The 13,073-nt window shown below is 32.8% G+C and overlaps 1 protein-coding gene and 1 long non-coding RNA gene across 2 annotated transcripts in view; one reads left to right on the forward strand and one right to left on the reverse strand.

Moving 5' to 3' along the window:
- The first annotated feature begins 5,959 nt into the window (after positions 1 to 5,959).
- The window catches only part of LOC127852331 (syntaxin-binding protein 5-like), a 133,603-nt gene continuing 126,489 nt past the window's right edge, over positions 5,960 to 13,073 (forward strand). Inside the window, exon 1 of the mRNA XM_052386264.1 lies at positions 5,960 to 6,399. Coding sequence (XP_052242224.1) covers positions 6,265 to 6,399 — 135 coding nt within the window. The 5' untranslated portion in view covers positions 5,960 to 6,264. The remainder of the gene's footprint in view (positions 6,400 to 13,073) is intronic.
- On the reverse strand, positions 7,310 to 8,344 carry LOC127852343 (uncharacterized). Its single transcript, XR_008036201.1, has 2 exons — positions 8,048 to 8,344; positions 7,310 to 7,486 (listed from the first exon to the last, which is right to left on the reverse strand). It is a non-coding gene; the product is annotated as an uncharacterized LOC127852343 (long non-coding RNA).

Consider the following 13,073-nt stretch of genomic DNA (forward strand, 5'->3'; position numbering starts at 1 on the left):
TTTAATAACACATGATATTATGAAAGGTATTGCATCTATTTTTATTTTACATATTTGAAGGTGAACAAACTTATTCAGAGAAATAAAGCTGGTATTTGTTTGCTTGTAAGAATAGAGTATATTTATATTTTGTTGGCTTTATTGTAGAAAGAAACATACTCACATATTTACCTCTTTTGTATAGTAATTAATCATGATTACATTTAACGTTTATATTATGTTGTTTAATCATATATTACTATCATCCATTTTTTTTTATAATCAATATGATGAGTAGCGTATTATTGAATTTTGTTTCTTCATATATTTTATATATATTGTTAACTTAATCACTGTCATTGTGCCTTTTGTGGTATTTTCTTACGTTGTTATCGTCCTTTGTTGGGGTTTCTAACATGACACATAGATAGACTATTACATGGTACACAGAGAATTCATTTATCTGTTTTACTGAAGAACTGCTCTTTGCATGAAAGACAAGCTGTTAGGTATTACAAATTCAATAACATTTGTGCATTGATTGCCTGTAAAAATATAATTGTCAATAAGCTATAATTTACGTGGAACAACATGTCTCAAACATATGGATATAGGATCTAATTGTAATTCAAAATACTACATCATCCTTTGTTACTCAGTGTTGTGTTTTGTGAAGGATAATAGCCATAGCATTATACAGGCTGCATTCAATAGTTATAATTTCTATATCAACAAGAAACCATGCTAAAAGATTTTAAAATAGTTCTTGTAAGTTTAGTAGCCAATAAATAGCTTGCCACATAATTAACTATATACACAATATTATTTATCATTTATTGGGTACTAAATTTTACATGTCCAATTTATGTTTCACTGTTCATTTCAGTCTTAAATTAAACAATGTTGTGTTTTATCCCAATACAAGTAGATGAATGGTAAATAATATATTCATGTATAAAATTGATAATTTCTAAAAAAATGTGTATTTTAAAGCATGATGAATGTACACTACATGTTGATATATAAAACTTCTGACTGGCAACTGAAATCTAAATAAAAACCGCTCAACTGTTTGGTTTTGTTTTGTTTACCTTTTTTTTCAGACAATCAACTTATTTTATATCATGTTTCTGTCCAATGTTATATTAAATGTCCACATGTGTTACACTGTCATAATATTTGGTACAATATAGGTTAGTCTTATCATGTTATCAACATCACCCAATTCAATACTCAACAAGCTTTTTTTCAAAACTGATCATCCTTCTAATGGAGTACAGTAACACAATATTTGGATGTGATAAATGGGCAGTTCAATTCAATAAAGCATTATACAGTTTTTCTAAACTATTTTTAGATAATTCAATAAAATAAAAGAGAACAATAATTTTGGAATACAAAACAAAAAATGCAAAAAAATGGAAATATCTATGTTGTTTTCATTTTCAAAATATTTAGCAAAAGTAATTGCCTTTTACAGCAGGACATTCGTTAATGTATGAAAAGCTTTAAAATAGTTCACAATGTATCCCAGAATGGAAACTTCAGAAGTGTATGAATAGGTTTTATATTTTCCAGTTGTGTATAAAGCATAGCCTTCTTAACTAAAGTTTCCAGTGTTCTCCTCTTTAAACAGTGGAGTTTTCATTATTGTACACTTAAGTTTAAAATGTTCTTCATTATTCTACACAATAATTTCTAGTGCTCTACACTAAAGTTGCCAGTGTTTTACTCTGAAATTTCCAGTATTCTTTACTATAGTTTATAGTGTTCTTCACCGTAGTTTCCAGTGATCTACACATATAGTTTTCAGTATTTTGCAGTGGTTTAATGGTAGGAGGTTTCTAGGAATAGGAAGATCAATGGTTCGAATCAATCAGAACCAAGCTCAGGCTGAGGTATTTTTTAAAGCAAAAAAATTAATCCAACAGTTGCTTCTCTCCACACAGGAGAATCAATGTGTACCTGTAAGGTAGATAAGCCAAAAGTGCTGTAGCTGCATACTGCCCCAAGTGTAAACAGAAACATTATATCCCAGTGATTGGGGGTACAATTGTAAAAATGGGCTGAAGATGTTGCCCATTATCAGACCATACCTTTTCTCTTTCGCTTCCAGTTCCCCGATTTCTAAGCAATAGTTTTAAGTTTTCTGTTGTAAAGTTGTAAGATTTTTGCACTTGTTTCCAAATTTCTGTGGTAATACATGTATACTTGCCCAGTGTTATGTATATAGTATTCTGGTTGTGTATGCTATTGTCTAAGTTTTTTATACAATAGCATGCGCAAGTTTCATTGTATAATCATTTCACTATTCTTTAAACAAGAAATATCTTTAAAAAAGATATACGGCGTAAATAGTTTAATGAATGAGATCAAGGATAGCGAATGTCTTTTTCTGTGCAGTTCTTAGCTGCATCACACGCAGTACGGGATGTTACGGGGAGTTTTCGCGGCTTATTTTACATTATAACATATTGCTGGTCATAAACCTATAGATACAAAACAGAAAACCAAAAGAAGAATGGAAGTGAAATTTAAACATATGAGTCAACCGGCCACACGAGAACAAACCTGTTTTAGTGGTCTGTCGGGCATTGCTATTTGATTCGATTATTAACAGTATCGAGAATCATCGTGCCAATGCTTAAAGTGATATTATGGGCATTTTGCACTGTTGAATTGAGCTGAAAAGAATTAACAGGTCAAAATAGTTAGTTAAAATGTGGTTACTGATCAATTATCTGCAACTCACCTTGCTACCAGTTGTTTATAAAAATATATTTTATATTCGATATTCTTACGTGACCCACCCAGTCCTGTAAGCCGAAATGATCCGTAAAACAATATTGTGTCTTTGTGTCGTATGAACAAATCTGCACTAAAACTAAATTTAGGTTCAACTCGTAAACGCATGATCAGTTGTCAAACGAAAGTACGGTTAATATTCAAATGCATTATTTTTCTCTTTCTGGTATATTGTTTTAGTATGTTGATGCTGCATTAATTACTATAAGTGTATATGAAGTAGAAACATCAAAAATAATCAACGGTTGCGATAGACACCTATAAACTGTTACATGCTCATAATATCACTTTAGTACATTAGGCAATATGGTGGAATAATTATTGTTAAATTTATTAAAAATAATATTTATCATTGTATTGTTGAAAACACATTAAGAATCTATTATTGACATACCATAATTATATTGCTGAATATCTTCTTTTAACATATTTCTGGTCTAAAGAAAATTCCAGGTCACCTAGTTCACGGATAGCGTCTTTATTATATAACGATTATTTTACTGACCGCGAACTCCGGTGATGACCTGTATATAAACTCTGAATGTCCGCGACTTGACCCGAAACCTCGCGGGTTGAAATGCAATTCTTTAAAGTGAGGCCTCGCTTCCACTGCTCTTTATCAGGGCCGTACGCAGGATTTTTTGACTGGGGGGGCCCAACCGGGAGAATTTGGGAGGGGTCCCCCCTCCCTATATATATATATATATATATATATATATATATATATATATATATATATATATATATATATATATATATATATATATATATATATATATATATATATATATATATATATATATATATATATATATATATATATATATTTGTTTTTTGAATTTGGCACTTTGCAAGGTAATTTTAATGCTTATACAAACCTTATTTTGTGATATTAATTTATGGAATATAACAAGTAAATCAGCACATTTCGGAAGTCTTAAGCTTTAAATATTGGTGTGAATATGAAACTTACAGGTTTAAACTAATGATCTAATTATCCATATCACCTCTCTAATTGCTCACACTATTTATTTTTTGCACAAATCAATAACTTCAAAGTTTTTAGTTTTTATTTTTGGGAAAGACCTTGCCTTTTTTTGGGGGAAAAAAATTGCGCGAAACGCCTTATTTTTGTAGGAAATAATGAAAGTCTTAAATAATCAATTTAACATATTTTACTGTTTTCAAACAAATTCAAGGCAACAGATAAATTAATAATACAATATTTTTCTACACTGAATCAGGTTAACTTACATGTATATAATGAGATCGATTTGTTGATTCAATTTTACTTATTTTTTTACCAATGAACCATTAATAGGTTGACATTATACTCAGTTCTCGGTACTCAATAATTTTAAATACTGAATTCTGCCAAATTCTTATCTGTTGCTGGACAAATTTATGAATCTGTTTTTCTTTTCAACAAACATGTTAACTATCTATCCGTAGTCTTTTTTAGTGATTTCCTTTCAAAAATGATAAATATAAATACTCAGTTTTAATACCTGTGTCAGTGTTTCTGTTCCCGTTCAAATTCAGGGCCCTATTCGCAATGTAAAACAAGTATATATTATTCCCAATTGGGACCTAACAATTTCCAATTAAAGGTTTCCCCCCAAAAAAATCAAACTTTTAGAGTGGAAAAATACGTCTAGGGGATATGGCCTTCTCAAAGAAGGAAAAAAAACCTGCGTCAGCAATTATCAGACCATAGTCTACGACCTCCTGTAGCAGTTGCTTCCATTTGCTGCTATTCTTTCCTTGACTAATTAAATTACATGTTACATCAGCCATCTATAGATGAAGCATTCGGGATCACAATGGGGGACTGATCGTGGATGTGTGTACAAGGCGATAAGAAAACATTGCCTAGGTGCTTATCTCCATTGGCGAGCGCTAATCCCCTTGTTTATCAGGGACAATAAAACATAGCTGCTGTTTTGTATTGAGGGAAAGTGTACTGTGGGCCCTTTCACGAGAGAAAATATTGCAGTGGGCCCATTATTTAAAAAAAAAAATAATTCTACAGCGAGCTGGGGGGGCCCGGGCCCCTGGGCCCATGGCCTGGATACGGGCCTGTTTATACTTTTACATGTTAATATGTTGACAGGAATATGGAAGTAAGTACTAAATATGAGAACATAGCCTTTTAAGTATAAACGCTTTTGCGCTGGTAATACTCTGAAAATAAAAGGTGTACGCACAAACTGTATTGATGTCGAGAATTGAGTGTAAAACTGTTCTATCTATTAAGCCTTTTCATTAGAGATAAAATTGTTTCATACAGTAAAACAGTGTTACAAAGACGCGGATATGTTTCCAATGTTCCAAAATCAGCCAATGGAATAAATGAAGTGTATTCATTCGTACCTAGCCGCGGGAAATTTTATTTGAATTTTATTGGACACTTACAAAGGTCAAGTCAGGGTGAAAAGCTGGCTTATGCAGCTTACGCCGAATAAAAACATCTGAACCAGGCATTGTGAAAATTGTGTTAATGACACAAGTTTAGATTGTTGCTTGTTGATATATTCATATAATACTTTCTTTTTAAATCGTGATTTTTTTTTAGGATGCGCCAAATGTCATTTTACATCAAAATATTTTACACAAATCACTGTACAAAAGCGCATGCAAATCTGAACTCTTGAGATAGTTTTGCCGCATTCAACTCACTTTTATAATAACTGTTTAATGAATCCCATCACAAAACAGTCACAACTATAGTCAGACCCAGGTTTAAAAAAATAATCCTAAAGGCGATGATTTCAAGCAAATAGCAGGGATAGAAAATTGTCCATTCATGACAATTTCACTATTTTAAGAGTAGTATCAATATGACTTTTCATCATTTGACACATCTCCTGCTCAGACATGTGCAGCTATTTACAAGTAAAGGGAGGTAACCTTTTGTTTAAAATACTTGCTTTCATTTTTCTTATTCATTACGTGCATTTCTGTATTTTTAAACTGAATGACACATAGTGGCTATATCAGTTAATGACCAATATACAATTCACATGTCAGTAAGATAGTGAATTCGTTCGCTTCCTCACTCTTGACCAAGCAGCCTTTGATGGATCATGTCCATGTTGTATAAATTTAGTGGTTTGTAACCCATGTTTAAAATATACTGACATGTAGCCTTTTGATTATGCGAAATTATAATATTTGGATATTATAATTTTGTGATTGTTTGGATGAATGCTACTGTGTAATATCATCTTTCTGGAGTTTAATGAATCGTGAGACGCATTTTGCATTTGCTATCTATGACACAATATTCGAATAAGCTATCATTTTTCGTCAAATTATTACAATTAATTCTAGAAGAAGACACAACCAATCCGATGTCCAGAATCTTGGAATATCCGGGCAAGCAATGTAAGAAAAACAGTGCTAGGAAATTTTCCTACTATGTCGCCACGATGGATCTTAATCGCGTATAAACATATTGTGGTAAGGTAGCCCGCATACATGGCTGGAAAAATGAAAAAGTTTAATATTCGCGGGATGCTGGATGGGTTGCGGCAGTCTGTCAGTAGTACGTCGCCAAAGTCGGAAACAGAAATCGAAGAAACACTTCGATCAGAGGATTTGCAAGTGTGCAAGGTAATTAAAGTATGGTTTTGTGAGTTCTACGTAAAAAAAATGAATACATTTCAATAAATGCCATTATTGAAATAAATATGGTCTGCTCTAAAAATAACATTTTTTAAATGACATGGAGTTTTTTTAATACGTGGAAGTCTTTGCAGACCCTTTCATAATCATGTGAATTATCATCAATAAGACAAAAATGTCAAAATAAGTGCTTCAGCTATCCATAAATATTTGTTTTCAGTTAGAATGTGCTGTGCTGCCCTTTATATTGTACTGTTTACAGTAGTGTAGTTCATACTTGTAGATCTGTTTCTTTTCTGGGGTTTCTAATCCTCTTTTACTTTTGACAACATAATCAGTTTGCAGTTACCTGTTCCTGTGAGTTGACTCCAGGTCGTTTTGCCCTAATTCCCATTCGCCCCTGAGTCGTTTCGCCCGAATTCCCGTTCGTCCTGGGTCGTTTCGCCCTAATTCCTGGGTTGTTTCGCCCTAGTTTTTAAACATACAGGGATTTAAAAGGATTTGTCTTTAGCTTGTCACAAGCTGAATGGAATATTGTTTAATACAGTATTATATTCTCTTTATTACTGTTTCTTTTTTCGTTTGCTTCAGTTTCGTCGTCGTTGAAATGAGGCGTTACAATGCTTGAGACGCGTTGAAATAAAACAAACTACAAAGTTATTTTTATTCAAACTTTTTGAATAACTTTAAAGTGATAACAAGAAGGAATACACACGTCTCAACAAAACATTCAATACAGTGTTGTAGCACACGCGTGCAATCAGTTCTCCAGGGTTCCCTCTGGGCTTTCAAAAGTTGTCGCCACTTACTTTCGCCAAATTTAAAAAGTTGTCGCCACACTGGGGCTACATTTGGGCAATGAAGATCATGTTATTATAATACAAACAAAAACTGAGCATTTACAGTATGTTAAAGGAATTGATTTAATAACAGTAGTATTAATAATAACAACACATTTAACATTGTTAATTAAATAAAGGCACATTCAATCAGTTGTAACTCTTGTTGATTGACACCTTCTTAGCAGCCTGAATATGTTGCCACAGTTTTGGTGCTTCAGAAGCTTTATGGTATTCTGAAAATACAAAAAGGGAAATATAATATTAATATAATACTAATAATAATCAATGAATGTGAAGTATTTAAATAATATAAATGTGTGCTAGCATATGATCTACTACATAGAGCCCTTAACACAACAGTCAAATAAAATAAGCATTTGTGTATATCAAATGTCAAATTGATTTCCATGTGCTAAACTATGTTTACCTTTTTTTTTAAGGTACATCCGGTAGTAAATGAATTGATAAGTGTTGAGGATATAAAGAGTTCACACAGCATAGATTGTGTGTTGGAAATCATATTGAAGGAAATGAAATTCTGATAAACAACTGTCTTTGTTTGGTTTTTGTTTGTTAGCTGGTGAATAATAGCGGTGGGAACGTTTGCATTTTGAATGAGTCTCAAAATAAGCAGCATCTAATGTTCACTTTTTAAAAGTCGTTTTACACTCTTAACTTGCCATTTTGACGAGTGAAACAGCAATATGTCACCGTTTAAATAGAACCAATAGATGTAAAATGTTTTACTATTTTCTATAATTACACCGATTTTTCTAAAAACAATCGATACTTACCTTTTTGATTGTCATTGTTGTCAATTTAACGGTCTTGAATCTGCTTCGAACACTGTGACAAACACTTCACATTTAAGTGCAAAGTCGGTATATTTCAATATTGCCTTATCTCTGAAGCAATAAAACTGCCGACCAATTAAGATAACTTGCAACAACACCCCAGATAATCGCAATTATCACCATAACATGCCACTTTGCGGTAGTCGGCAGTCAGCACCACACTCCATTGATTACAGCTGTATCGCTTACACCATGGAAATCTATAGTATTACGACTGCCGTAAAGTGGCTGGTAAACACAGCGTCTTTTGTCTTTTAAGAAAATATGAACGCAGAAAAATGCCGATTTTTTTAAAATCGCCATTTACAAAATTTTGTCGCCAGATTTTTTATTTTGTCGCAATTGGCGCCAATGGCGATCGACAGCGGGAACCCTGGTTCTCTATATTTGGCTTACAGTTCTCGCACACACACACACAACGTACTAAATGACATACATTTTCTTGTACATAAGTTTTTTAGCTCACCTGTTACGAAGTGACATGGTGAGCTTATGTGATGTTGATGTCCGGCATCCGTATGTGTGTGTGTGCGTGCGTGTGTCCGTCAACAATTTGTTTGTGTAGGCAGTAGAGGTCACAGTTTTCATCCAATCTTTATGAAATTTGGTCAGAATGTTTATCTTGATGAAATCTGGGTTGGGATTGTATTTAGGTCATCTGGTGTCAAAAACTAGGTCACTAGGTCAAAAACTAGGTCACATAAAAGGTCAAATAATAGAAAAACCTTGTGTAGACAATAGACCAGTTGAATGTTATTGTTTACATTCGGGATTTTCTGCGCATGCGCACTGGCTGGTTGGCAAAAAACACTGGTTACAATAACGTAAAACATGTATACATGTCTTTTGTTTAGTCAATAAAACGTTTAAAAAATCCGAAATAAACATTTAAACTCTTAAATAATAGTGCAAAAATATAATATTTAGTACCAATAAATGTATTTTCATAAATATAATTTCCTCCGTATAAAAATACAAATTAGTTATTAAAATCAGAGTAAACGTGGTCGGAAGACTAAAAACTGGCAATCCAACAAAACAAAACAATAAATATTCTTTCCTGTTCTTTGTAATAATAAGATTTTGGTAAATTATATTTCAAAGATAATAACACATACATTAATTTGATTATAATTATAAGTGGTGTAGATTATTATTGTTCATAAGCTAGTGAAAGTGTAAGAGGGGCATTTAATCAATTATAAAACGAAGCCCTAAAAACGGAATACATTACAATTTATAAACATTGTAGTAATTTTATTTTCCATTGAATGAATTACCGTTTTGTTTCCATCGAATGACAATATCATAAAGTTTAGCATACATGGGAATAACAAACACTGCATATTAAGCAAATTGAACTGTCTGTGTGCACTCTCTTTACTGGTGATAAGGAGTGATAACAATTTAGCATTTTATGATAAATAAATCTATATGTTAATTTATTTTACGCAAGTATTTTTTACCCTTTTGTTGTTTGCTTGTTTTCATGATGTCATTTCGTACACTACAGAAACGTACAATCTTAACACGTAATAGCCTAGTTTACATTTGCCGGTACTCGTTAAATACGTTAATTGTGTAGCAGTGAAATTGCACAATATTTTTAATTTATAGTTATTAACACTCTATTATTATTATTAAACAGGCTTATATATACATACACTAGTTCCTGTTAATCCATTTCGGACAAATATCTTCATTTTTTTTTAAATATGTTAAAATATTTTATTAAAGCAACTTTTTCGTATTTTGGCTTTACAATTTTGCTTAGATGATCGCTCAATTTGCCAAGAGATGACATGGAGGTATCATAAATGATGTTTAATGACCAGACACTTGTATGCCACATGTGGTTTATGCAGGGACTCAAATAGGTCCCTGGATTTGTGACACCATGTGTTCTTTGTAATTGTTTGGACAGTATCCGATCATAATGAGATAATCGCTTTGATGAACAAAGGTGCAATAAAACACCGGGTTTAAAATGCTGAAACAAAAAGTGTCAAAATTGGTGTGAATAATTAAATAAAAACAATAACATTTATCAAGAGAATTTATTTAATGTGTAACAAGGCAAGTTTTTACAGGCATAAATGTTCAAATCAGTTACTGTATGTTGCGTACATAAAGTCGATCTATTTGCTGTTATTACATCATTATTTGTGTTCGTTCATTAAATTTGATTTATTCTGAAAGAATTTCAATATCAGAATTTTTTATCTAAAAAATGGTCGCGAAGATGTGCCAAGTAGAGATTTTTATGGTAACCGCATACCGCGCTCGTATATTGTGTTCCACTCCCGAGTTCGTTTATAGTAAAAACAAATAATAACAACAATAAAATTGTTCCAAAAATGCATTTCCTTGCACGCTTATGTTTTATTCAGACAAAGTTAGTAAAATTATATTTGATATATTGCATGATTATCAATAAAAACGATGATTATTTCAACCTTCTCTATATGCGCTTATATGAATTTCATCTCTTTTTGCCAACCAGTGGGCGGAGTCTAATATTTGCAGGTGCACGTGACGTCACTCGTCAACTGGTCTATAGAGGTCGCAGTTTTCATCCAATCTTTATGAAATTTGGTCAGAATGTTTATCTTGCTGAAATCTGGATTGGGATTGTATTTGGGTCATCCGGGGTCAAAAACTAGGTCACTAGGTCAAAAACTAGGTCAAATAAAAGAAAAACCTGTATACAATAGAGTGCACAGTTTTCATCCAATCTTTATAAAATTTGATCAGAATGTTTATCTTGATGAAATCTGGGTTGGGACTGTATTTGGGTCACCTGGGGTAAAAAACTAGGTCACTAGGTCAAATAATATAAAAACCTTGTGTAGACAATAGAGGTTGCAGTTTTTATCTAATCTTTATGAAATTTGGTCAGAATGTTTATCTTGATGAAATCTGGGTTGGGATTGTATTTGGTTAGTCAGGTGAACGATTCAGGGCCATCATGGCCCTCTGTTTTTAGTTGTGCTTCTCATCATTTCCATAACATTTTCACTAGTTTATTTCATGTAAAGAATTTAAAACAACAGAAAACAACTGAGCACATCATACCAACATACAGACTTCTTTTTCTATTTAATAACATCATCCACAACCTTTTCTCCCTGGGGCAATCAGACAACTGTGGGATGGTCCTTACAACAGTGATAATTTTAACTCAACAGTTTTTTACTAGATTATTTTCAAGACTTTAACAGGCAATTAAACAGGAAACTCTGAAAGGATACTCAACGGCAGATGTGAACAGGTAGCAACAGATTTTTACAAAAAAATAAAATGTTTGAATAAAATTTGCAAAACTGTCTTTTTCTTTGTTTGTGTTTGTGCACTTATACGTTGAAAGCTTACATAGGGCTGTTGACCACATAACGGATAGCTGGTAAAGGGAGGTGTCAACGAGGTTTTTCCGCGGGTAACGGTAGGTGTCAAAAGGGACTTCTGGTTGTTTTCCAGTTTGGTCTAGATTTTTAATGCCGCCATTATACATCACATTCACGCATGTGTAGTGCGACAAGCAGTAACCGCACTTGACCATTATAATAGACGAGCAGTTTAACGACAATACTGACATTTCTCCACGACTGTAGCTATTAAGATGCAGCGTAAATAACATAAAAAGATTCCACTTTAAAACAAAGCACTACGAGTTTTTATTCATCATTCAAATTAAAAGCCCAGACTTTCCCCGAGAAATAATTACATGTTTCTTATTTTTGCATGTTTTACATGCAATTCACAATTACTGTAATAACACGAAATACACAATTCGTCTGCCATAAGAACGTGTCGATATATAAATTCACGAATGACGATGCCATAGTCAAGTTGCTTTTTATATACACTTTCGGCGAATATCTTGAGATCCAAATATGCAAACTGGCTTAAAGTTTATAAAAACAATATAACGCCTTTATAACATCTGCTTTTAATGTTTCTGTGCTAGTACAGTACACTCCACGTGTTTTCCTGCTAGCGAGTGTTTACGTGGAGTTTGAAAGCGAGGTAAAACGCGGCGTTCCGTCGAGTTCGCTATACCGCTGCATGTATTACTTTAGCCTAGTCGGTAAATGCAGACAATTTTGGTTCTTATCAGCGACAGCCACGCAACAATGCGTTAGCAGTGTGCTACTGGGCATGCCAAAAATTATAAACATTGTCATTAAAAATTATTTAAATACTGTGGCTTATAAAAATAAAGATAATTGTATAAACAATTCATATATGCTTTTATTCACAGGTACGTCGACAAAATGAATGAATATACGACGGGTAAAGCGTTTTGACCAATTAATATTTAATTCATAACACATGTAACACCAGAATAAATGTTCGGTTTAGTTTCCAAATGAGAATAATTGTTTGTAATCCGAAACACGCTTTCGATTTTTAATGTTAACACGTTTACAAATGCTTCCAAAATACAGTCATCATGTATATTTCCCAACAAAAGTGCGCGAAAAATATGCTTCAATGTAAAAGTTCAAGGTTTATGCGTGAAAAGCGTGGAAAGTGTGCGTGGATTGATTTTTTGATACAAACTTTGTAGTGCAGAGAACACTGAATTCTGTTGATTTCGGTTAAAAGTTTCTTTGGTATTTTTTAACACAATTATATCGCGAATAATTTTTTATTTCCTCCAAATTAATTTCAATTCAAATATCTTTATCGTTACGGTATTTTAGTATAGTAATTATTGAAACAGTTATTGTACTGTATACTGATTAAAGAGAACATCTGGACGGAACTGGATAAAGTGTTTGGCGTTATGTGTTGTTTGGACAAAAGGGATTAACATGTGTGAATGTCACTCTGCTGATTTGGTCCATAATTACTGGTAAACATTGTTTTGAATGTCGACGCAACTAGAACACAACTGTGATTATTTAATGCAACTCTCAACTCAATAGTTACCACCCAGGGGTGGCGAAATCTCAAAAAAGTA

Source organism: Dreissena polymorpha, chromosome 12 (genome assembly GCF_020536995.1).
Source record: "Dreissena polymorpha isolate Duluth1 chromosome 12, UMN_Dpol_1.0, whole genome shotgun sequence".
Classification (NCBI taxonomy): domain Eukaryota; kingdom Metazoa; phylum Mollusca; class Bivalvia; order Myida; family Dreissenidae; genus Dreissena; species Dreissena polymorpha.